The sequence below is a fragment of the Podarcis bocagei genome (genome assembly GCF_964188305.1).
Source record: "Podarcis bocagei genome assembly, chromosome: 10".
NCBI lineage: Eukaryota > Metazoa > Chordata > Lepidosauria > Squamata > Lacertidae > Podarcis > Podarcis bocagei.
In genome coordinates this window covers 3,670,148-3,696,633 of record NC_138135.1, presented here as the reverse complement: position 1 = coordinate 3,696,633, position 26,486 = coordinate 3,670,148, and the positions used below count along the sequence as shown (strand labels likewise).

The 26,486-nt window shown below is 48.8% G+C and overlaps 2 protein-coding genes across 2 annotated transcripts in view; both read left to right on the top strand.

Moving 5' to 3' along the window:
* LOC308596883 (transmembrane protease serine 9-like) overlaps positions 1-26,182 on the top strand; it is a 33,724-nt gene extending 7,542 nt beyond the window's left edge. The window contains exons 7-12 of the mRNA XM_081212187.1: positions 9,770-9,916; positions 10,525-10,751; positions 12,236-12,519; positions 13,704-13,849; positions 14,873-15,759; positions 25,689-26,182. Coding sequence (XP_081068313.1) covers positions 9,770-9,916; positions 10,525-10,751; positions 12,236-12,519; positions 13,704-13,849; positions 14,873-15,759; positions 25,689-25,839 — 1,842 coding nt within the window. The 3' untranslated portion in view covers positions 25,840-26,182. The remainder of the gene's footprint in view (positions 1-9,769; positions 9,917-10,524; positions 10,752-12,235; positions 12,520-13,703; positions 13,850-14,872; positions 15,760-25,688) is intronic.
* Positions 19,779-25,268, top strand: LOC308596851 (uncharacterized protein; the record flags this gene model as incomplete). The annotated part of the gene is made up of 6 exons (XM_081212158.1): positions 19,779-19,919; positions 20,519-20,719; positions 22,436-22,719; positions 23,775-23,920; positions 24,127-25,173; positions 25,251-25,268. The coding sequence occupies exons 1-6, from the start codon at positions 19,810-19,812 to the stop codon at positions 25,266-25,268; spliced, it is 1,806 nt and encodes a 601-aa protein (XP_081068284.1). The 5' UTR covers positions 19,779-19,809.
* Positions 26,183-26,486: the final 304 nt, after the last annotated feature.

Genomic DNA, 26,486 nt, shown 5'->3' with positions numbered 1-26,486 from the left:
GCCCTCAAACCCTGGAGGAGGGAGCATGTACAGATCCTCCCTCAGGTCTGAGTTCAAATAGGCTACATCCACATCAAAGTGATGCACCTGTTGACCTTTCTGTGCAGCAACGGCTAAGAGCATGCACAGAGCTTTACCCACTCTGGAAGAATGGCAGATGAAGGTGATAGACTATATGGGACTGGCTGAAATGACCGGCAGAATCCATGACCAGGGGAAAGAGATGGCGGATGAAGATTGGAAGAAATTTAAAATTTATCTTAAGAAACATTGTAAAATTAATGAATGCTAAAATGTTGAGGATTTAGAAAAAAGGGGGTTACAGCTGTAAAAGATTAAGTAAAAGAAAAGAATAAGGGAAAATTTGATAAAACCAAGGGCTAGGATTTGCTGAAACAAATTTGGAAATTGGGATGTAGAAAGGGGAGGTATGGGGAAGTCGGTGAAGTAAGGTTTAAGAAAAAAGGATTCGAAATTATACATGTTTGTTTGTTTGTGTGTTTGTTTGTTTGTTTGTTTGTATGGTGTAATGTTTGTGTTTATAAAAACTGTGAAAAACCAATAAAAATTTTATTTTAAAAAAGGAGCATGCACAGAGTTTCACTTCTGGAAGTAGGAGCATACACTTCAGTGTAATGCAGCCCCTTCCACTGTGTGAAACCTCTGGCTACTAGTCTAGCCTTGTACTGCGGTTCTCCAGTTGCTGTGGGTTTAAGATGGTAAACCCAACGACTGCTCATGGCCTGCTTGCCTGCTGGCAGCATCATGATGGAGAACATGCCTAGAGACTCCATTGAGCTCAGCTCTTTCTTCATTGCCACTTGCCATTTTCTGGCTTCTGCTTCAGGCAATTTCTGAACTTCCTCAAAGCTCTCTGGTTCACATTGAGCCAGACCAACCCACACGCTAGTGACCTCAAACCTTTCGGGTGGTTTTCCCTTTGTAGTGCAAGCTGACCGCCTGAGCGCTACTTCAGGTACCCCCTCTGACCCACTAGGGCCAGCTAGAGTGTCCTTGCCCTCAGAGGACTCCCCCTCTGACTTACTGCATCTTCTGGACTTCTCAACTGGACCTGTGGGTGATGAAAGTGCACTCCTTTGCACTAGCTTAACAGCTTTAGGAGATGCCCTTTCCTGTTCTTGCCCTTGGTCAGGGATCTGATCCTCAGCAGCAGGATCAGTTTCAGCTTCTTCCTCCTCAGCAGAGTCAAGCAGACTTTCTGAGAGGATGTCAGGATTCCCATGGATATGTGTCCATCCACTTTGCTCACAGAACTCAGCACTCCTGCTAACTAGAATCCTAGACTGATTACCTTCGGGATAGACAAACCTCCACCCCTTGGTCCCTGGCTCATACCCACAAAAGATCATTCTTTGGGACCTGGAGCCACCCTTTCTACGCTTGGCCTTTGGTACAAGGACCAAAGCCTCGCACCCAAACACACAGAAGAAATGCACCTTGGGCTTCTTACTATGCAGCAGAAAATAGGGCATGTCCCCTACTACAGAACTGTATGAGCGGTTCAAAGTGAAAGATGCGGCCTTCCATGCTTCTGCCCAAAAGTGCTGAGGCAACCTGTGTCAAAAAGCATGGCTTCTGTTGCCTCCTGCAGCGTGCGGTTCTGACATTCTGTCACCCCATTCTCCTGAGGAGAATGCATGACTATCAACCTGTGGCATATCCCTTTCCGGCGGAAGAAGTTCTGCAGCGCAGACTGGGGGAACTCCCCACCACAATCTGATTGAAAGCTCCTGACCTGCTGTGAGAACTGTAGTTCAACTGCAGTGATCCAGTCTTTCACCAAGGCAGCAGCCTCTCCCTTGTGCTTCAGAGTCAACAACCACCCATTTTGGAAAGAAATCATCTACCAGAGATAACACAAATTTCGCGGCGCCCCCCCCCAGACTGGCAACTTGCATAGGGCCGCAAAGGTCTGCATGAACTAGCTCAAAAGGTTTTGTGGTTACCCTGTCAGACCTAGGATAAGTGCACATTTGAACCTTAGCTTTCTTGCAGGCCCTGCAATCCAGGTATTTGGCACATGCCTTCATCTTGCATCCCTCAGTGCAACTTGGGATCTTCTTCACATACCCCCAGTTAACGTGTGACAGTCTCCTGTGCCACAGATGATGACACCCATCGTGGATGGGAATGTTAGCACACTGCGCTTGTGCTGGCTTAGTGGGACCTTTACCTGCAATAGACGTTTCCAGAACAAACAGCCTGTTTTTGCACTCAACACTGACCAGTTGTTGCCCACCTCTGGAAATAGAACACACATTATTTTCAAAACACACTTTGTAGCCATCATTGACAAGAGAAGAAACAGACAGCAAACAGCACTGCATCTCTGGCATGACGTAGGCCTCAATCTCTGCCTGTAAAAAAGAAGCAAAAACAGAGCCTGAAACAGTTAGTTTACGCTTGAAACCATCTACAAGAGTCACACTTTTTCCTGTCATCACAGCCCTGCAGTTCCTCAGAAGACCAGCAGAGGGCATCAGATGGTGACTGGCACCATTGTCAATCACCCAGCTCAGCACTAGGCCTTGATCGCAGCTTTTCACTGTTGCCATAGAAGCGGCCAGGTGGTAGTGTGACGATATGTCTCTGTCGGTTCTCTTGGGGCCTCTCTGAGCCTTCCCATGCTTGGCAGCACATCTAATCTGGTTGCCCTGGGAAACGGCCTTGGAGGCTTCCTGTGGCTCCACTGGACACTGTCTAACCAGATGGGAATCAGAGCCACAACGAAAACAATGACAAGGTGAAAAAACTTTCACTGTTTCTTCACTTCTCCCTGCACCCCCCCCACACACCTGGTCGCAGGACAGCCTGGGCCTGCTCACCCTCCATCTTTCTGCCAACATTGTTCCTCATCATACAGCCTACCCAAGATAAACTCTAACATCAGCTGCCCCACTGGCATGGTCTCCAAGGTCTAACACAAATTCTCATAGTTTTTATCCAATGAGCTCAGAAGAATGTAAACTTTTAATTCTTCAGGGAAGGCCACATTGAGCTGCCACAGTTTACTGAATGCAGCCAGCATACGCATAATGTGGTCTCTAACAGGTTCTCCAGGACATAGTTTCATCTCAAAAAGACTCCTTGTCACATGAATCTTGGCCCCTGCTGTAGTGTGTAGGTGCACTCTCTCCAGAGCCTGCCAGATTGCCTGTGAAGTCCCTAGCCCATCAACGTGGGGCAATTGGGAAGAGTCCAAACTGAGCATCAATAGACCCATAATTTCTGGTCTCTCCTCAACACAGCAGTGGCTGTTACTCTTGCAGCTGCAGGGTCCAGCTGGTGCAGGGACTGGGGCATTCTGCGTACAGTTCCAGAGCCCCTTGCCTGTAAGCAAGGCCCTGACTCTTCAGGATCAATTCTCCCAGTTGTGCCCATTGAGCCTCTCAAATGGGACATTGAAGGTCTCCTGAGCCTCTGCCATCTTCTCCCCCGGGGCTTAGCCTATTCATGCTCCTGCCAGCCAGTCCTTGAAGAGGCGATCTCCAGTGAGGTCCTTCTTCACCAGCGAGTTTCACTGCCTTGCCTTAAGCACACAGCATGGCAGGATCTCTAGCTGGACTTCTCTGAAGCTCTTCACACACAGACACAGCACAGCCATGACTGAAAACCTCCATAACCTAGAAGGTTAGCCCCCATAACCTGTGAGATAAAGAATGAATCCAGTGCACTTCTGCTGCCACTCAGCTTGCCAGACTTGTAGCAGAGTAAACACAGCGCGTGCCCTTGTGTGCGCATGCAGGAAATAGGAGTCTGTACGCAGCTTCTCCTCCCCGTCCCTTTAAACCACTATACAATACGGACACTGAATATATGAATGAAGTTTGTATCAGCATACTACCGGCTGCCGCCCAATCAGGAGAGCTCAATTTTGACAGCTAGCCAATGGTGGGTATCGAACAGCGGCCCCTAGCGGCAAGAAGCTCAACCGGCAGGGAGCTTATTTTACCATGCCTTTGCAAAATTGTCCAGCTCAGCTCTGCAAAACTGTTCAGCCTTCCATGCTTCATTAAGTCCCCTGCTGAGCTAACAATGGGTTCAATGTATTAAAAGGTTATTAATTGGTTTGAATCACTCAAAGGTTGTTACAATGTATATTTGCTGCTATCAAACCACCGTAGCTTTTATTTAGCAGCTTGAAAAAAAGGTCTGAGCTTTGGAAATTCGTATGAAATCCATTTCTTAGCCAATTCCTTTAATTCCAATGCTGTTTTGCTCCATGTAGAAAGCACTTTCACCCCTTCACCCACTACCATTACCCGGGGGACGGGAAGTCACGTAGGCAGAGAGGCTTGAACTGTCCGCCATAACCCTCAAGCCTGAGATCACGTACACATTGCCCCTCCTCGAGAGAATACCCCAGGGCGACATTAGCAAGGATATCAGGCTTGCCTAAGTATCAGGCTGTACATCTCTGGACTAGCCCATGGACAAAGATGTTTCCCAAGTGCCATTGTTCTCTTGGTGATGGGTACTTAAGAGGTGTTTAGAACATGTTTGTCTATGCTAACCTTGTACTTGAGGACTTGCCCTGACATGTCTGTTTATGTTAATCATATATAACCCTTCACCTTTTGACATTTTATTGATGTAAAAGTGACGTTTTAGTGACACTGTATGCAATGTCATATGGGGAACCATAGGAAGTTTTAAAAGTGAATGTCACCCCATGCTCAGGGTTCTTACTGACGTTTGAACCTGTTGCGCAACAAATAAATATCTCTGTCTACTGACGGCAATTTCGCTCCGGTTTGTGGCTGGAATCTCCTTCCTTTCTGACTGGGAGCACCCATGGACTCTGCCCAACGAGCTGGGGTGTTGAGTAACTTCACAACCCGGAATTTTCCCTTTCAGTTTCAATGGTCTGACCGTATATTTATCTACACATTTCCATTCTTTCTTAAGTTTTTGATTAGATTGTAATGTAATTGCTGCCATCATTCTTGCTAGTTCAATAAATTCAGAAAATTTAAATTGCCAATCTGCCACTGATGGTACTTCCTCTCCTTTCTAGTTTTTGGCAACAAATATCCTGGCAACAGCTGTTATTGGCAAAACCTACTGGTGTTTCGCAAATTTCTGACTAGTTGCAGGACCTTAGCCAGACCTAGCAGAGTAAACGCAGAATCCACGGAAGCAATTGGCAACTTGGTTGCAGACAGGATAGACGAAGCAGGAACCAGGAACTTGTAGTTACCGTATTTTTCGCACCATAGGGCGCACCGGACCATAGGGCGCACCTAGTTTTGGGAGGCGGAAAACAAGAAAAAATTATTCTGAACCCCAGAAGCCAGAACAGCAAGAGGGATCTGGCTTCTGGGATACCGTGTGGCTGTTCTGGCTTCTGGGGTAACCCCGCCAAGCCTCTTCAGGGCAGCGGGATGAAGGCTCCCCCTGCCCAAAGAGGCTGCGCAGGGCTAAAGCAGAAGCCAGGACAGACGCGTCGCTGAAGGGGCACTGCGCCTTCTCTCTCTCTGTGCAGCGCCCCTCCTTCACAGGAAAGGTGCTGCGCAGAGAGGAAGAAGGCGCAGCACCCTTCAGCGAAGCTGGAGAAGTAACAGAAGGAGACCCTTCTGTTCCTCCTCGGGCTTCGCTGGACAGGCGCGTCACTGCGAAGCGGGAGGAGGAACAGGAGGAGACCCTTCTGTTCCTCCTCCGGCTTCGCTTGATATGCGCGTCATTCAAGGGGCGCTGCGCCTTCTCTCTCTCTCTGCGCAGCGCCTCTCCTTCACAGGAGAGGCGCTGTGTGGAGAGGGCGCAGCGCCCCTTCAGCGAAGCTGGAGAAGGAACAGAAGGAGACCCTTCTGTTCCTCCTCGGGCTTCGCTGGACAGGCGCGTCGCTGCGAAGCGGGAGGAGGAACAGGAGGAGTCCCTTCTGTTCCTCCTCCGGCTTCGCATGACAGGCGCGTCGTTCAAGGGGCACTGCGCCTTCTCTCTCTCTCTGCGCAGCACCTCTCCTTCACAGGAGAGGCGCTGTGCGGAGAGGGAGAGGGCGCAGCGCCCCTTCAGCGAAGCCGGAGAAGGAACAGAAGGAGTCCCTTCTGTTCCTCCTCGGGCTTCGCTGGACAGGCGCGTTGCTCAAGGGGCGCTGCGCCTTCTCTCTCTCTCTCTCTCTGCGCAGCGCCTCTGCTTCACAGGAGAGGTGCTGTGCAGAGAGGGAGAAGGCGCAGCGCCCTTCAGCGAAGCTGGAGAAGGAACAGAAGGAGACCCTTCTGTTCCTCCTTCGGCTTTCAGGACAGGCGCGTCGCTGCCATGCGGGAGGAGGAACAGAAGGAGTCCCTTCTGTTCCTCCTCCAGCTTCGCATGACAGGCGCGTCGCTCAAGGGGCGCTGCGCCTTCTCTCTCTCTCTCTCTCTGCGCAGCGCCTCTGCTTCACAGGAGAGGCACTGCGCAGAGAGGGAGAAGGCGCAGCGCCCTTCAGCGAAGCTGGAGAAGGAACAGAAGGAGACCCTTCTGTTCCTCCTCCAGCTTCCAGGACAGGCGCGTCGCCGCGAAGCCAAGGAGCCTGCATTCGCTCCATAGGACGCACACACATTTCCCCTTCATTTTTGGAGGGGGAAAAGTGCGTCCTATAGAGCGAAAAATACGGTAGGTGTTTATTATATACAGTGGACTGTTTACAGGAACAGAACTCGGATCTTTTGCTAGCTCTCTCTGACACGACTCACAACTCCTACACTCACACAGAACTCTGAACCTCTGAACACTGAACTAACGCATTCCAGTTAGTAGGCCATTAATTATCATTCTCTTGAGAGAGCTTGACCAATCAGGGAGCTGTCTCCATGTCTCTGTTATCACCAGGCAGACTTACTCCTTCACATGACCTTCTGGCTGTCTACCAAACCTTAATTGACTCTGTGTGAGTAGCTGCACGTACTATTCCTAAGAGGAATGCTTCCGGTCTTTTTTCAAAGGTTATTTTAAACATTTTTTTTTAACTCCTCATAAATATTTCCCCAAAACTTGTTAATTTTAACACATTCCCACCAAACATGATATAATGTTCCCTCTGATAACTTACATCTCCAACATACATTCAGTGGTAATTTATAAATGTTTGCTGATTTGGCAGGAGTCATGTACCACCTGTAGAGCATCTTTATTATATTTTCTTTAATAGTATAACAGATGGTAGAATTAATGTCATATTTCCAAAGCCTTTCCCATTGATCCATCTGTATCGCATATCCAAAATCCTGTCCCCACTTAATCATAACCTCTTTTATCTCTTCATCTTTAATTTCTCATTCTAGTAGCAAATTATACATTTTTTTTACAATGGGGGGGGGTTTTTTGCAGTAGTTCTATATAGAATTTTGACTCTTCTTTTTGAAATCCAATTTTCTTATCTGAGTGAAATTGATTGTTGTTGGTGGTATTGTAACCAGTTAGTAACAATACTGTTTGATTTCTTTATATGATTTCAGTTTTTTAAAAAAATCATTTTTATTGATTTTCCAATAAAAACAGCCAATCGACATGTCCACATCATAATCCAATTAAAAACTAAAAACTAAAATAAAAAAGACCAAATTGTAATCCAAATTTTGATAATTAATTTTTCCGGGCTCCCCATAGTTTGGACCTCTGAAGCATATCTCCAAATCTTCAGTCCTGCCTCCTCTCATTGTTTTCATATTTTCCACATCCAAATCTTAATGCTTTATAGTTCTTCGTCCTTGGCTCTGGGATTCTCAGTCATGTCAAAAATCATATATCCTTTCGTCCGTCGAACACACCTTTATTTGTGTATATATATTTTTTCAACTGTCTATTTGCCAGCACAGCTTTCCCTGACTCCATTCCAATCTTCCAATCCGGCTGTTGTCCAAGTCTATCATCTGAAGTTTAATGACGCAGCAACTCCCAAGTTGTTGAATCATTCCAATCCGGGCTGTTGTCCAAACTTTTCATTTGAGATTTAATAACATAGTAACTTCCAAATTGTTAGGTTCTTACTGTAAATTGTTGAGCATACTGTTTGCAATATTGTATTGTAAATGAACTGGAACGTGTCCAGAGGAGGGCAACCAAAATGGTCAAAGGCCTGGAAACGATGCCTTATGAGGAACGGCTAAGGGAGCTGGGCATGTTTAGCCTGGAGAAGAGGAGGTTAAGGGGTGATATGATAGCCATGTTCAAATATATAAAAGGGTGTCACATAGAGGAGGGAGAAAGGTTGTTTTCTGCTGCTCCAGAGAAGCAGACACGGAGCAATGGATCCAAACTACAAGAAAGAAGATTCCACCTAAACATTAGGAAGAACTTCCTGACAGTAAGAGCTGTTTGACAGTGGAATTTGCTGCCAAGGAGTGTGGTGGAGTCTCCTCCTTTGGAGGTCTTTAAGCAGAGGCTTGACAACCATATGTCAGGAGTGCTCTGATGGTGTTTCCTGCTTGGCAGGGGGTTGGACTCAATGGCCCTTGTGGTCTCTTCCAACTCTATGATTCTATGATTCTATGAACTGTATTCCACAGATATAAGTCATTTGGTGATCATTCAGCCTCTCGGAGACCACGCAATCCCCCCTCCGGGCCCTAGGGGGGGCTGCCAGACATCCACTCAGCCTTCTCTCTCGCTCATAATGAAAAACAGCTGCACTATACGTTGTCCCAAATTGTTATCTCAAGTCATTACAAAGGCAGCCAGCAAATATTTCCTGCTTCCCTTGAAAAAGGGAGGAATTCTCATTTTTCCGTGCTGCGTCATATTAACATGCGCCATCTTATTTCTTCTTTTATCTTTATCGAGTCTTTCAAGTCTAAGTAAAACTGTGCAGTTGAGTACTTAATTATAAATAGAAGTCCATCTGTACTCTTTTTTTAAAAAAAGTAGGTTTCTTAATGAGGCTTAGCATAGAAAACCAATTGTAGATGTTAAGAAGAAACAAAAGACATACCAAACACCTCCATAATCCACATGCCATGATGAGAATTTATTTGAAGTCCAAGCTTAAACTTAAACACCAGGGACTGTATAGTTCTGCAGGTTTTTCCTTAGTCGTCTTCGGTCAAGACTATGTCTGTTTATTGTCCAAATCCAATCATTTTATCAAACAGATATTTCCGGCTATGAGAATGACATCGGAGAGTCATGCTCTGGGACTCAGTGTCCTGCCGCTTGCACCTTGATGCAAGCTGACAATCTTGGACAAGCTGCGGGTCTGTGAGACAGTCCTCCCCCACCCTGGGGGGTCTGCCAGGGCTAATGACCCCCATATCAGCTCTGAATTACCGACACGGCTGGGATCCAATTGTATGGGAGTCAGCCATTTCCTACCGCCGGAAACAGGAAGCTGTGTATGAGTTCAGTTTTAACTGTCCTTGTTTTCTTTTCTTTTTATATAAAAAAAGTTACCCCATTTATTCCATATTTTTCTTTTTTATCAAAATCATCTCTAATGGTGCACACCACCATGGGGTCTTTGGTTCTAGTACGTTTTGGTACTTCCTCCATACTTTAAATAAATAATGCTCTTTTTAGGACTATAATGGGTGCCTTGCCTTGGCACTCTGGCACTCTCATAGGCACAAGGAAGGGCACCCTGTAAAGAATGGATGTTGCAGTTGGCCAGTGCCTGCAGGGATACGCATGACAGGATGCCCACTCCATGGCCAGAAAGCCTTACTCTTTCCATGCTTCTGGGCACATAAACACTTCTCTCAGATGGAAGGTTGTTCAAGAGAAGAGAAGAGAAGAGAACTGGTGATGATGTCAGACTCTCCACCTGCTGATTTGACAGATCTTCCGTTTTGTGATGTCATGGATTCCAGGGAAACATGGAGGAAGCAGCAACACCTGGAGCCGGCAGAAGGATGGGGTGGTGGCTCCTCCCTGTTCTGGCCCTCGCTGCTTTCCGCCCCACTCATGCCGAGGAAACCACCTGCGAGTAAGTGGGGAGAGAGGCCAGACATGGGGAGGGGGCAGGAGGGGGAATCCCATCCACCAACCCCTTCTGGATGTGGTCTTGAAGAGAAGGGAGGCACAACTGACCCCATGGATGCTCTCACTCCCTTTCATTGTGGTGGGTCAAAACTAGCGTGCAAAGACAGAGTCTGTTCTCAGAGGGCATGTTCCTCCCTCTCTCAGAATACTAGAATCCATCTGGGTCACACAAGGAAGCGGAATGGGGGACCAGTCAGGGGGACAGACAAAAGGAAATATTTCTTTTCTAGGAGGAGGACAGAGGGATGGAGGGAGAGAGAGGTAGAAAATAGCTTACTAATTTGGATTTGCTGAACAGTCCATTTTTGCCTCTGGCTCCACCCACCACTGAGATGTGGCCCTCAGAAGACAATGTGGCCCCTGGGCTAGAAAAAGTTCCCCCTGTCTTAAAAGCCTGGGAGCGATGGGCATTTGGGAGGCATCCAGAAGTGCAGCTGGGCATATCCAGTTTCATCCCTCTCTTCCCCAGATGGCCAAGAGGAGGGGACTGACCAATATTTGGGGCAAACTGAGGGGAGGTGGTATATATGCAATGGCTCTGATCTTCTGTAGATGGCAATCTTTGTCTTGCTTTCCAGCGGAGTCTGTGGAAGGCGTCCCCTGGCGGGCAGCCATAACCTCCTCCGGGTTGTGGGCGGCAGCAACGTTCTCCCCGGAACGTGGCCCTGGACGGTCAGCTTCCAAATACTTACTTATACGGGATACTTCAGTATCTGTGGAGGCTCCCTGATCAGCCCTCGATGGGTCCTCAGTGCAGCCCACTGCTTTCAAGAACCAAAGTAAGCAAAGGGTTCCCAAGAAGTGTGGTCACGGGGTCTGCAAACCTGGCACCCAGGGCAAGGGCATCTCATGGGAGCAGAGTCCCACCTTCCGCCTTCAGAGGGGTGGCTGCTGTCAGCATCACAGTGTGTCAAAGAGCCATCCTCCAGTGCTATCCAAAGAAGTTGTTGACCTTTTTTTAGGATTGAAGTTGTTGGGCTGTTTTATGATTTTACCCCAAAGTTAGTTGTTGAGCGCTCTTTTTTTTTTAGAATTCAGAAGCCCAGTAACAACCCTCATCAATGGCAGGACTGATCTGAAATGGAGATCAATTTGTTTGTTTGTTTGTTTGTTTGCTTGCTTGCTTATTTATTTCATAAACTTAAATGAGTTCGGAGGGTGGTTGATCACTGCCAGTTTTTGATAGTGGATAGTAGATCACAACCGACTTGAAGTTGGGCATGCCTGGTCCAGCGGTTCTCCTGCAAAACTTGAAAGGACAATGGGACTAAGCTGGCCCCCTACTCTTTGATTCATGTTTCTGAGACTCATCCTATAGGCTCTTTCAACTATGAAGTGTTACTGAAGTTTTCAGTTTCAGGCCCACAAATCTGCAAACTGGACAACCCTTTTGGAGTTCTTTTGAGAAACTTTTGCTCCAGAATTTGCCACTCCAGGGTTCAATGAAAACAGCAGAGGTAGATGAAAAGTCAAATTTATTACATTTAAAAAAAGGAGAGCAATTGGCATATTTACTAGAGGTTTTATACAGAATTAATGAATAGCAATGTGTGCAAGAATGCATGCGTTGGGCTAAAGCGTCCTTTAGAAACCAATATTTCATGAAAACAGTGTACCAAAAAAAATTGTTTGGGGGCAAATTGCTCTGCAAATGTGTGTACATTAAGTGCAATTTACACTAAAACAATGATGAATTTTTACGAGAATTTTTTTTTAAAATGACGCGGAGAAGATTAGAAACATGATAGGAACCAAAACCAACACCCCAAATGTAATTTCCAAAGATTTCCCTCCACCCCATGGATCAAAGCAACTCTTCATCGCTTCATCACTTTACTTATCGTATTTTTTGCACCATAACACTCACTTTTTTCCTCCTAAAAAGTAAGGAGGGAATGCCTACGGGTGGCATTCCTACGGATTTTCCTCCTCTAAAAACTACGTGCGTGTTATGGTTGGGTGCGTGTTATAGAGCAAAAAATACGGTAAATCTTTGCCCCAGTTTGATGAGGGACTACCGATGAGTAAGTTGTTCGCATCTGGTTTTCCAGATCCACCTGGTGGCATTATGTGGGAAGGGAGATGTGCAGCTCAGAACCAAATTGGGGGAGGGGAATGAGGCAAAGGGCAGTGAGGCCTGCCTGCTCCCCTCTCTCCTCAGACCCAGCTGTGCTCCCTGTACTCCAACATCCAGCCAACTTCAGCTGACCTTCATTTTGTTCAGGAGCACAGTCCCCCACTCTGTGCATATTCTTTGTTCCAGGGAAATACCAAATATCACTCTGTCGATTGGTGCCAACCGCATCTCCGACCCCGGTCCCGATGCCCAGAGGCGCTCGATCAAGAGGCTGCTTAACCACAAGCAATACGTGCGCTTCTGGAACAAAACCTACAGCAAAATACACAACGACATTTCCTTGGTGGAGCTGAACGAGCCAGTCAACTGCACGGACTATATTCAGCCAGCCTGCTTGCCAGACGAAAGCGTGGCAGTTTCCAAGCTCGGGCACTGCTATATCAGCGGTTTTGGCATCATGGACCCGACAAGTGAGATCTGCAGGGAAACCAGGCCCCCAGAAGGAGTGGCCTGGCTGTGTGCCTAAAGTAAATTTGCAGACCACACCTTTCCTGCCCATTAGTTTCGCCAAAGAAACGTAATAGCAATGGTAGTCAGGGTGGAAATTACAGTGGCTGCATTTGTGGTCCTGAATCTTGATTCCCGCATTGCAGGGGGTTGGGCTGGATGACCCTTAGGGTCCCTTCCCACTCTAGGATTCTAAGTTGGTAGTTACGGTTGGGCTGTGTACATCAGAAGCCCTGAGTCTTAGGGGTGAGGCAGGTGTGTGCGTGTTTCACAGGGCAGAAAGGGATAGAGATGGTTGGTTTTGAGAGCCATTCCACTTCACGGCTTCTGGGCAGATCGCCTTCTCCAGACATAGATGCTGGCCCCCAGAACTCAGCTCAGTAATGGCTTTGCATGCAGAAGATTGAGTTTCAATCTCTGGATAGGGCTGGTGGAAACTCCTCTCTACCTCTGCTGTCGCTCAGTGTACACAATACTAGGACAGATGGAGAGATAGGGAGGGAGAGATGTGGTTTCAGGAGGAAACGGAGAGTTTTGGGGTGCATTATAAAACTTCTGTATTTGTGAAAATAATGTACAAAAATGCATTATATTAGGGGAAATGGCTTTGCAGAAAGGTTTCTCTTAGGAGAAACCTGTATCCAAATTCCTGGTGAGTTTTTTTAAAAATTCAGAAAGCGATATATGAACAGGGAGATCCAAACTAAAAACAGAAAAATAATGAGGAAAACAGCAGTTGACAGGTTAACCCATCACAAGTGAACCCCAAGAAATTCCCTGGGATTTACTCTGGAAACAATAGAGGAACAAGTGAAACACTAAAGAATGCATTTTCTTGAGACCCCAGGGGTTTGCCATATTGGTCCCAATGTGTTTTGTTCTAAAGGGGGAGGAGGGATGTGGTTTCAGGTGGAAACGGAGTCTTGGGGTCTCCAGGACCCCCCAGAAACCTGGAGCTAACCCTACTCTGAAGCCTGACATACCCTTGTCTCTGATCTCACCCTCAGAGATTAGGGGCGGTTAGGGGGGTGATATTGCTGCACCTGCCTTCATGTCTCTCTCCTTTAGTCCTGGGGGTGCAGGTGGGGTGGGGAGTGAAATCTGAATTGAGCCTCCCCCTCCCCCCACTTTCCCTTTCTGCTCTCAGCGAAAAAAATGCCCGACATCATGCAGGAGGGGTCTGTTGACATCATCCCCAGGTCGACTTGCAGCAGCCCGGACTGGTGGTACCACTATATTCTCGAGGAGAACATCTGTGCTGAAAATTTGGAAAAAGGCACTACTATGTGCCAGGTGGGTGAAGCTATGACAAAATCAAGGCTATGGGTTTGGTTTGGGGGTGAAACCTTCTCATGCTCCTGGAACAGCAGAGCTCTTGCTCTGAACATGCAAAACTTACCTGCAATTCAGCTTCCAGCATCTCAGGCAGTAGCTGTGAGAGAAGGGGAAGGCCACTCCAGGGAGAAATCTTTGGAGAGCTGCAACTGGCTTGAGCAGAAAATGCAGGGCGAGATTTACCAATGGAAAACTTGGCATAAGGCATTCGCATAAACATGAATGCCCTCCTTGGAGTTCAGGGGTGTTCCTTAACAGACACAGGGCAGATGAAGATGATCCCCTTTGCCCTCAGCATCCCTCCAAGCTCTGCTCAAGAGGTCACCACCCTTAGCATCTGGACTCAGAAGGAGTCACAACCCAAGTAGGGGCCATCGCCTCACTGGTGGATATGAGTCCTTTAATGCCCAAACCACCAAAAAGGTCAGCTCAATTTTACGTTAGATATTTGCCAAAAGAGAAAATCCCACAGTGGAAGGGTGTCACCAACAGTTGCTACATTTCTGGAGATGCCGCAAGAGACTGACGGTGGTGATTTAGTGGTGAGCATAGCTGCACTCCAAACAGCTGACCTCGGCTCAGTTTTCAGCAGACACAAAAAGCCCTACTTTGTCCTGGTTGACTCAAGCGTGGTGCTGAGAAATCCAGTGTTGCTGGTTCGATCCCTGTATGGGACAACTGCAAAGAGTTGGACTAGAGGATTCCAACTCCGCAATTCTATGACCTTCAAGATGCAGAGCAGTGGCTCTGTTTCTGAGCTACAGCCTTCCCTTAGATTAGATGAGCTTCCTTGGAAGTTCACCTAGGCCAACCATCGGCTCAATGGATGGTTCAGGGTGCAGGATGCAACTCTGTGATGCTTCCAGCCGGAGTTTGCATATGACATCTTCACAAACCTTTCCTCTTACAAAGCTCCGCTTCTGAGCCATCAGGCTGTCAGCACGCTCCTCCTCACAGGAGCCTTTTCTCTCCCGCTTGCAGGGCGACAGCGGTGGCCCCCTCATGTGCCGGGAGCAGAGGTCCGAACGCTACTGGGTGATTGGAATCACCAGCTGGGGACCACCATTCTGCGGCCAGAAAAAGAAGCCGGGGGTCTACGCCTCCACGCAGTTCTACATCGACTGGATCAGGAAGATGACCAAGGAGGACTTTTCCCCACCCAAAAAACCACCGCTAATGGCACAGCCCCGGCCTACGCCACGTCCACGCCCACCTCCAACGCCACAGCCCCAACCAGGACAAAATGGGCATGTGCCATATCCCAGGCCCCCTAAAGCAGACGGGGTCACCAGGCCATGGCCACCCCCCAAGACCACTCCCCAGACCCCTCCTACGGTCTGGCCAACCACCAGACCTTGGCCACCCCCCAAGACCACCTCCCAGACCCATCCTGTGGTCTGGCCCACGACCAGACCTTCACCACCCCACAAGACCACTCCCCAGACCCCTCCTGTGGCCTGGCCCACGACCAGACCTTCACCACCCCACAAGACCACTCCCCAGACCCCTCCTGTGGCCTGGCCCACGACCAGACCTTCACCACCCCACAAGACCACTCCCCAGACCCCTCCTGTGGCCTGGCCCACAACCAGACCTTGGGGACCCCCCAAGACCACCCCCCAGACCCATCCCATGTCCTGGTCCACTCCCAGACCCAACTCCCATCCCACACGGTGGACCAAAGGAGGGGGTCCCAGGGGCATTATATGGTACATGCCTCCCGGAACGAGGCCTACGGGACTGGGAGCCTTGACTACCCCCCAGCGCCCAATCTGGGGCCTAACGCCTCCTCCGTGGTCCATGAAGCCGATAAGGTGGCATCTGAGGACAAGGGCCAACTTGCAGCATTGGCATGGGCAGATTTACAGGCCGTGGGTCACAATTCGCACACCCGCACAAGGGATTGAGTCCAGGTTGCTGAAGCCGCTGCAATGGCAAGTTCCGGCACCACCCGGGAGCCAATTGGAAGTGGTCCCTAGCTCAGCCGAGGGCTGATAAGGACTGCCAGACTCGGGTGGCAATGCCAGGGGTGCCCGTGGGCATGGTGGGTGGGCTGCCCCTGCCAGATCTCAGAGCCCACAATCCGTCCTTTGCTGGTAACAAACTAAATGCATCTTCTCCCCACTTGATTTTCTTCTTCTTCTAACATCGCCCATAATGGATCACGTGCGCAAAATTCATCTCATTGCCTTGCCACCATTTCCTCAGAGTTTCTCAACCTGGCTTGAATAGGGACTTAATGCTGCAAACAGCTTGTTGGTGACACTTTTTAACAAAATAAAAAAATCAAAGTTCTCAAAATGAATAAAACCAAAAATGAATGGATCGACAGGTGAGTGTTGGTGTGCTGCTTTTCACAACCCAAAGCAACAGCTCTCAATCATGCTTGGGAGGCTGTAAGGTAAATTATTTGTGTCACCTGCTGTGATTTGCTTCTCTTATTTCAGCTGCAGATCCAGGTTGTTCCCTGGAAGCTGCAAGGCTCTATTGCAAACTTTCTTCAAAGAGGGCCAAATTTGATGAAGTGAACATGCGTGAGGGCTGACCAAAGTTGCTGAGCCTTTTTTAGGATTGAAGTTGTTGAGCTTTTTAGGGCTTTCCCCCAGGAAATAAACAGCAACAGGGGCCTGATTAAACCGACCAGTGGAATAGATTAGGCCGGACATTGCACGTGCCTGCTCTATTGCCTAAGGCAGGCCTACCTGCACCACATGAAAGGGATTCCTGAAGCCATGGTGCTCCCTGGAGATGCAGCCAAATCTTGTTTTCCATTCTCAGGTGCATGCTTGAAAGCTCCAGGTCCAAACAGTTTTCTTTCTGAGCCACTGTGTTGTAGTGGTTAAGAGCGGTAGACTCGTAATCTGGTGAACCAGGTTCCCATCTCCGCTCCTCCACTTGCAGCTGCTGGGTGATCTGGGCTAGTCACACTTCTTTGAAGTCTCTCAGCCCCACTCACCTCACAGAGTGTTTGTTGTGGGGGAGGAAGGGAAAGGAGAATGTTAGCCGCTTTGAGACTCCTTCAGGTAGTGATAAAGCGGGATATCAAACCCAAACTCTTCTTTTGTTCTTCTTCTTCTTTCTGCCCCAGCTCTTTCTCGGGCAAAATCTGCATTTTACCACTGAATTGGAGGCAATTGTTCCCATCAATTCAATGGTAAAATGAGAGTTTTCCCAGAGGAAAGAGCCAGGACAAAACCCCCCAAAACCCTGCTTAGACACAGAGCTTAAAATCCCCGACCGAAACACAGCAGGAAAGGAAGTCCCTTGCGCCAGTCGCTGCCCCTCATTTCATAAAGCTGTTGTGTGGGTTAAGGGTGGAAAGGAAAGAGGTGAAGGACAGGAAAGTCCAGGAGGAGAATAAAAGAAACAGAAGCTCTCATAACTATTTTACTGTACTTAAATGCAATTCCATATTTTATGTTGGTATTTGATTTTGTGTTTAATAAAGATTAATGAACTTGAACATTATATCGTGGAACATCAATGGTTTGAACAATAAGGTGAAAAGGCACAAAACCTAGCATATTGTAAGAAAGAAATATTGGGACGCCATTTGTCTCCAGGAAACACATATAGCAAAGAAACATGACAAAGTTTTGATAAATAATAAATTAGGAACAGAATATATAGCATCAGATGCTTCCAAAAAGAGAGGAATAGTTATATACATAAATCAAAAGATAGATGCAAAAATCCTATTCAAAGATAATGAAGGAAGAATGTTAGGAATACAATTGACAAAAGGTAGAGGATAAAATAATCTTGGTTGGGGGTATACGCACCAAATGGAAATAAAACAAACTTCTTCAAAAAAACTTGAAGATTAGCTATTAAAATACAGTAATGACAGTATGATCATTATGGGATACTTCAACGGAGTAATAACTCCGGATCTAGATAGAACGGAGAGAGAGACAACATCAAGAAAAGGGAAGCTCCCAAGAGAGAAAGGAGAGAGAAACATATAAAGGACAGACAATATACCTTCAATATATGCTTAAAAATCAGCCAGTCGTATGGATGCAATCTGGACTTCAAACAATCTAATACCTTTTATAAGTAAAATTGAGATCCTCCCGAAAACGATATCAGACCATAATCCAGTAATGATGGAACTAAGATATAATAAAATTAAAAACAGAAGTTGGAGGTTGATTTTTATGCCATTTGTTCTTTGTGTCCCTTTTCTTTGAGTGGTTTAAAATATCTGATGCAATTGCAGCGAGGTTTCTCTTTCAACTTTTTTTGCAAACCCTTGGCCTCTATACCCAGTTAGGGGGTGTCAGATTTAAATCTCCCGCTCTGTGATCTAAGAAAACCATCCATCTATGCATGTCTCTTCCTTGAAACCAAGGTTCCCATACAGCACAAATGTAAGAAGGACTGTTGCCCCCCCCCCGTGCTAGTCCTACTCAGAGGAAAGCTACTGAAATTAATGGGCCTAAGTCACATTGGCACTGGGCAAAAGAATCATAGAGCGGTAGAATTGGAAGGGATTCCCAGGGGTCATCTAGTCCAACCCCCTGCAATGCAGGGATCTCAGCTAAAGCATCAGTCATAGAATCATAGAATCATAGAGTTGGAAGAGACCACAAGGGCCATCGAGTCCAACCCCCTGCCAAGCAGGAAACACCATCAGAGCACTCCTGACATATGGTTGTCAAGCCTCTGCTTAAAGACCTCCAAAGTCGGAGACTCCACCACACTCCTTGGCAGCAAATTCCACTGTCAAACAGCTCTTACTGTCAGGAAGTTCTTCCTAATGTTTAGGTGGAATCTTCTTTCTTGTAGTTTGGATCCATTGCTCCGTGTCCGCTTCTCTGGAGCAGCAGAAAACAACCTTTCTCCCTCCTCTATGTGACATCCTTTTACATATTTGAACATGGCTATCATATCACCCCTTAACCTCCTCTTCTCCAGGCTAAACATGCCCAGCTCCCTTAGCCGTTCCTCATAAGGCATCGTTTCCAGGCCTTTGACCATTTTGGTTGCCCTCCTCTGGACACGTTCCAGTTTGTCAGTGTCCTTCTTGAATTGTGGTGCCCAGAACTAGACACAGTACTCCAGGTGAGGTCTGACCAGAGCAGAATACAGTGGCACTATTACTTCCCTTGATCTAGATGCTATACTCCTATTGATGAGGCCCAGAATTGCATTGGCTTTTTTAGCTGCCGCGTCACACTGTTGGCTCATGTCAAGTTTGTGGTCAACCAAGACCAAAACTGTCAGTGACAGATGACAACCAAGTTTTCTGGAAATTTATTCTTAATCTGGAAATTTAGCCTTGATCAGTCCCCCTTCTGTGTCCAGCTGTGGTTTGCCAATAGAGCCGAATGCAGACTTGTTTTAGCGGCTGGATGAGGCCCATCTGGTCCTGCATCCTGTTCTTACAGCGCGTACCCCTCAACCTCATTCCAGCTTCTGATTGGATTCCAGGATGTCCCATTCTGACTCTCGCTTGAGTCACATGATGGAAAAATCAGAGATATGTCTTCAAGAAGTTGTATAGTTACTTATCTCCTTGCCCCAGGGGGGTCACATAACTCCTTACCTTCCAACATTTCTCTGATGAAAATATGGACATCCTAAGAAAAAGCGGGACATTCAAGGATCAAATCAGAACCTGGGTCAGATCCCGTAAATCCAGGACTATCCCTGGAAAATAGGGTCCCTGGGAGGGTCCGCTGTTGTATACAGTTTGAGTGTGTACAGGTAATGCAGGGAGAAAGGGGCACATGGAACAGAAAGGAGCCCTTTGCACACACAACTTGACTCCAGAACATAGGCTTTTGAGCATGGTGTCGAAGAGAAGAGAAGAGAAGAGAAGAGAAGAGAAGAGAACTTGTGATGATGTCAGACTGTCCACCTGCTGATCTGACAGATCTTCCATTTTGTGATGTCATGGATTCCAGGAAAACATGGAGGAAGCAACAACACCTGGAGCCGGCAGAAGGATGGAGTGGTGGCTCCTCCCTGTTCTGGCCCTCGCTGCTTTCCGCCCAACCCATGCCAAGGAAAGCAACTGCGAGTAAGTGGAGAGAGAGGCCAGACATGGTGAGGAGGCAGGAGAGGGAATCCCACCCACGAACTCCTGGATGTGGTCTTGAAGAGGAGGGGGGCACAACTGACCCCATGGCCGCTCTCACTCCCCTTCATTGTGGTGGGTCAAAACTAGCGTGCAAAGACAGTCTGTTCTCAGAGGGCATGTTCCTCCCTCTCTCAGAATACTAGAATCCATCTGGGTCACACAAGGAAGCGGAATGGGGGACCAGTCAGGGTGACAGACAAAAGGAAATATTTCTTTTCTTGAAAGAGGACAGAGGGAGGGAGAGAGAGGTTGAAAATAGCTTACTAATTTGGATTTGCTGAACAGTCCATTTTTGCCTCTGGCCCCACCCACCACTGAGATGTGGCCCTCAGAAGACAATGTGGCCCCTGGCCTCGAAAAAGTTCCCTCCTCCCTGGGAGTGATGGGCATTTGGGAGGCATCCAGAAGCGCAGCTGGACACCTCCAGTTTCATCCCTCTCTTCCCAAGATGGCCAAGAGGAGGGGCAAACTGGGGGGAGGTGGTATATATGCAATGGCTCTGATACTCTGTAGATGGCAATCTGTGTCTTGCTTTCCAGCGGAGTCTGCGGAAGGCGTCCCATGGCAGGCAGCCATAACCTCCTCCGGGTTGTGGGCAGCAGCAACGCTTCCCCCGGAACATGGCCCTGGATGGTCAGCTTCCAAATAAAAACTTTTAGGGGATACTTCAGTTTCTGTGGAGGCTCCCTGATCAGCCCTCGATGGGTCCTCAGCGCAGCCCACTGTTTTCAGAAAGCAAAGTAAGCAAAGGGTTCTCAAGGAGTGTGGTCAGGGGGTCTGCAAACCTGGCACCCAGGTCGGGGGCATCTCATGGGAGCAGAGTCCCACCTTCTGCCTTCAGACGGGTGGCTGCTGTCAGCATCGCAGGGCGTCAAAACTCAGAGCCAGCCTCCAGTGGTATCCAAAAAGGGCCACATTTGATGAAGTGAAGGGCCTTGAGGGCCGCCCTTTTTTTAGGATTGAAGTTTTTTAGGATTCGGAAGCCCAGGAACAGCCTTCATCAATTGCGGTTCTGATCTTGGTCGATTGTGGGCTGAGAAAGAAAATCTTTTCTCTGCCACCAGTCTCATGCAAGCCTGAGATTCTCCTACTCCTCCTCCTCCTCCAGCCGAGCCTTCTTCCTCCAAAGCCAGCTTGCTTTCCTTCCCCACCACCCGCTCTGTGCTTTGGGGGAGGGAGAGAGAGAAGCCCTGTGATAGTCTCCTCAGAGAGAAAGGCCTTGAATCCTTGTGCACTCCATCTGTCTCCTCAGATCTCTGAAAACTAATATAAAAATATAGTTAGACTTTTCTCACTTGTTTAGTTACTTGTCCATCTAGTACAGTGGTACCTTGGGTTACAGACACTTCAGATTACAGATGCTTCAGGTTACAGTCTCCATTAACCCAGAAATAGTACCTTGGGTTAAGAACTTTGCTTCAGGATGAGAACAGAAACCATGCGGCAGTGGGACACTCCATTAGGTAAAGTGGTACCTCAGGTTAAGACTAGTTTCAGGTTAAGAACGGACCTCCAGAATGAATTAAGTTCTTAACCCGAGGTACCACTGTAACTATTTGGGTCTGTCATGATAATATCAAAACATAACTACTATATTTGTGAAATAGAGATCCATTTGTTTGTTTCTTTGTTTGTTTGCTTGCTTGTTTCATAAACTTAAATGACTTCGGAGGGTGGTTGATCACTGCCAGTTTTTTATACTGGAGAGCAGATCAAAACCTACTTAAAGTTGGACATGCCTGGTCTAGCGGTGCTCCTGCAAAACTTGAAAAAAAGACACTGGGACTAAGCTGGCCCCTTCTGTTTAATTCATGTTTCCGGGACTCATCCTATAGGTTCTTTCGACTATGTAGTGTTACTGAAGTTTTCAGTTCGCACGCAGGCCCACAGATCTGCAAACCGGACAAGCCTTTCTGGAGTTCTTTTGTGAAATTTTGCCCCAGAATTTGCCGCTCCAGAGTTTAACGAAAACAGCAGAGGTAGATGAAAAGTCAAATTTATTACACTAAAAAAAAGGAGAGCAATGAGTAATGAATAGAAATGTGTTTAAGAATGCATGCATTGGGGTAAAGCGCCCTTTAAAATGCAATATCTATGCAATATTTCATGAAAACAATGTACACAAACAATTGGCTCGGGGGCAAATTGCTCTGCAAAAATGTGTATATTAAGAGCAATTTACACTAAAATGATGATGAATTTTTATGAGGACTTTTAAAAAAAATGACGCGGAGAAGATTAGAAACATGATGGGAACTAACACCCCAAATGTAATTTCCAAAGATTTCCCTCCACCCCTTTAGCAAAGTCATGCAAAGTCCCTCCACCCCTTCATCGCTCCACTAATAACGTCGCCCCAGTTTGATGAGGGACCACAAATGAGCAAGTTGTTTGCATCTGGTGTTCCAAATCCACCTGGAACACAGTCCCCACTCTGTGCGTATTCTTTGTTGCAGAGAAATACCAAATATCAGCCTGTCGATTGGCGCCAACCGCATCTCCAACCCTGGCCCCGGTGCCCAGAGGCGCTGGATCAAGAGGCTGGTGAACCACGAACTCTTTGAGCACTTCTTGAACGATACCTACAGGAAAGTGCACAACGACATTTCCTTGGTGGAGCTGAACGAGCCAGTCAACTGCACGGACTATATTCAACCAGCCTGCTTGCCGGATGACAGCGTGGTGGTTTCCTTGCTCAAGCACTGCTATGTCAGCGGTTTTGGAATTATAGACCCGAAAAGTGAGATCTGCAGGGAAACCAGGCCCCCAGAAGGAGCGGCCTGGCTGTGTGCCTAAAGTAAATTTGCAGACTACACCTTCCCTGCAGATCAATTTCACCAAAGAAACATAATAGCAATGGTAGTCAAGGTGGAAATTTCAACTCCTGCGTTGTAGGGGGTTGTACTGGATGCCCCTTGGGGTCCCTTCCCACTCTAGGATTCTAAGTTGGTAGTTACACTTGGGTTGTGTACATCAGAAGCCCTGAGTCTTAGGGGTGAGGCAGGTGTGTGCATGTTTCACAGGGCAGAGAAGGATGGAGATGGTTGGTTTTGAGAGCCATTCCACTTCACGGCTTCTGGGCAGATCACCTTCTCCAGACATAGATGCTGGCCCCCAGAACTCAGCTCAGTAATGATGGCTTTGCATGCAGAAGATTGAGTTTCAATCTCTGGATAGGGCTGGTGGAAACTCCTGTCTACCTCTGCTGTCGCTCAGTGTACGCAATACTAGGACAGATGGAGAGATAGGGAGGGAGGGATGTGGTTTCAGGAGGAAACAGGGAGTTTGGGGGTCTCTAAGGGCCCCCAGGTGACATAGGTGGTGCTGTGGGTTAAACCACAGAGCCTAGGACTTGCCGATCAGAAGGTCGGCGATTCGAATCCCCACAATGGGGTGAGCTCCTGTTGCTCAGGCCCTTCTCCTGCCAAGCTAGCAGTTCGAAAGCACGTCAAAGTGCAAGTAGATAAATAGGTACCGCTCCAGCGGGAAGGTAAACGGTGTTTCCATGCGCTGCTTTGGTTCGCCAGAAGTGGCTTAGTCAGTTACGACTGGACCTAATGGTCAAGGGTCTCCTTTACCTTTAAAGGCCCCCAGAAACCAGGAATTCACCCTACTCTGCAGCCTGGCGTACCCTTGTCTCTGATCTCACCCCAGTCCATCAACTAAGTTTTAGGGGGGTGATTCTGCTGCACATGCCTTCATGCCTCTCTCCTTTAGTCCTGGGGGTGCAGGTGGGGTGGGGAGTGAAATCTGAACTGAGCCTCGCCTCCCCCCACTTTCCCTTTCTTCTATCAGCGAGAAAATTTCCCGACATCCTGCAGGAGGGTACTGTCGACCTCATCCCCATGGCGACATGCAGCAGCCCGGACTGGTGGTCCAATAGGATCCTCGAGGAGAACATCTGCGCTGGAGCCTTGGAAGGAGGCGTAGCTTCTTGCAAGGTGGTGAAGCTACAACAAAATCAAGGCTATGGGTTTGGCTTGGGGGCAAAACTCTCTGGTGCTCCTGGAGCAGCAGAGCCCTTGCTCTGAACATGCAAAACTTCGCTGTGATTCATCCTCCAGCATCTCAGGCAGCAGCCATGAGAGAAGGAGAAGGCCCCTCAGAGACCAAATCCTCACAGGAGCCTTTTCTCTCCCACTTGCAGGGCGACAGAGGCGGCCCCCTCATGTGCCGGGAGCAGAGGTCCGAACGCTACTGGGTGGTTGGAGTCGCCAGCTGGGGACCGTCTGTCTGCGGTCAGGGGAAAAGGCCGGGGGTCTACACCTCCACACAGTTCTACCGTGACTGGATCAGGAAGACGACCAATGAGGACCTTTCACTACCCAACCACCCACCGCCAATGGCACAGCCCCAGCTTATGCGACTGCCACACCCCCCTCCAAGGCCACAGCTCCAAATGCGACAAAATGGGAATGTGCCATATCCCAGGCCTTGGCCACCCCCCAACACCAGCCCTCAGAACCCTCCTGTGGTCTGGCCCACCACCAGACCATGGCCACCCCCCACGACCACCCCCCAGACCCCTCCTGTGGTCTGGCCCACCACCAGACCTTGGCCACCCCCCACCACCACCACCCAGACCCCTCCTGTGGTCTGGCCCACCACCAGACCATGGCCACCCCTCAAGGCCATTCCCCAGGCCCCTCCTGTGGTCTGGCCCACCACCAGACCATGGCCACCCCCCAAGTCCATTCCCCAGGCCCCTCCTGTGGTCTGGCCCACCACCAGACCATGGCCACCCCCCATGACCACCCCCCAGACCCCTCCTGTGGTCTGGCCCACCACCAGACCATGGCCACCCCCCAAGGCCATTCCCCAGGGCCTTCCTGTGGTCTGGTCCACCACCAGACCATGGCCACCCCCCAAGACCACCCCCCAGACCCCTCCTGTGGTCTGGTCCACCACCAGACCATGGCCACCCCCCAAGACCACCCCCCAGACCCCTCCTGTGGTCTGGCCCACCACCAGACCATGGCCACCCCCCACGACCACCCCCCAGGCCCCTCCTGTGGTCCGGCCCACCACCAGACCATGGCCACCCCCCAAGGCCATTCCCCAGGCCCCTCCTGTGGTCTGGCCCACCACCAGACCATGGCCACCCCCCACCACTACCCCCCAGACTCCTCCAGCATCCTCGTACACGACCAGACCTTTGCCACCACCTGAGACCACCCCTCAGACACCTCCTGTGGTCTGGCCCACCACCAGACCTTGGCCACCCCCCACCACTACCCCCCAGACTCCTCCAGCATCCTGGTACACGACCAGACCTTTGCCACCACCTGAGACCACCCCTCAGACACCTCCTGTGGTCTGGCCCACCACCAGACCTTGGCCACCCCCCACCACTACCCCCCAGACTCCTCCAGCATCCTGGTACACGACCAGACCTTTGCCACCCCCCGAGACCACCCCTCAGACGCCTCCTGTGGTCTACCCCACAACCAAACCTTGGCCACCCCCCAGCACCACCACCCAGAACCTTCCCATGTCCTGGTCTACCCCCAGAGCCAACTCCCATCCCACACGGTGGCCCAAAGGAGGGGGTCCCAGTCCCGTTATATCGGACATGGCTCCTGGAACAAGGCCCACGGGACCGGGCAACTCGACTCCCTCCCGGGGCCCAATCTGGGGCCTAACATCCATGCGGCTGGGACGATTGCATCTGAGGACAAGGGCCCCAGCTTGGCATGGGCAGATTTACAGGCCGTGGGTCTCGATTCGCAGGCCGTGGGTCACGATTCACACAGCCCCACCACAGATTGAGTCCAGGTCGCTGAAGCTGCTGCAAAGGCAAGTTCCAGCACCACCCGGGAGCCAAATGGAAGTGGCCCCTAGCTCAGCCGAGGGCTCATAAGGACTGCCAGACTCAGGTGGCAATGCCAGGGGTGCCCGTGGGCATGGTGGGTGGGCTGCCCCTGCCAGATCTCAGAGCCCACGATCCGTCCTTTGCTGGTAACAAACTAAATGCATCTTCTCCCCATTTGATTTTCTTCTTCTTCTAACTTCACCCATAATGGATCACGTGCGCAAAATTCATCTCATTGCCTCGCCACCATTTACTCAGAGTTTCTCAACCTGGCTTGAATATGAAGTTGAATGGGGACTTAATGCTGCAAACAGCTTGTTGGTGACACTTTTTAACAAAATAAAAAAATCAAAGTTCTCAAAATGAATAAAACCACGAATGAATGGATAAAGGTGTGTGTTGGTGTGTTGCTTTTCACAACCCAAAGCAACTGCTCTCCTGAATCATGCTTAGGAGGCTGTAAGGTGAATTATTTGTGTCACCTGCTGTGATTTGCTTCTCTTATTTCAGCTGCAGATCCAGGCTGTTCCCTGGAAGCTGCAAGGCTCTATTGAGGCATCAGGCATAAGCCTGCATTTTATTAATGTTTGATCAGGACTTGTATATTAAAGAGGGCTTAGATTTTCAAAAGTAGATTTTCAAATGTTTCATGCCAGGCAAGAAGGCTAGCTGCTTAAGAAAACAGTGTTTTCTTC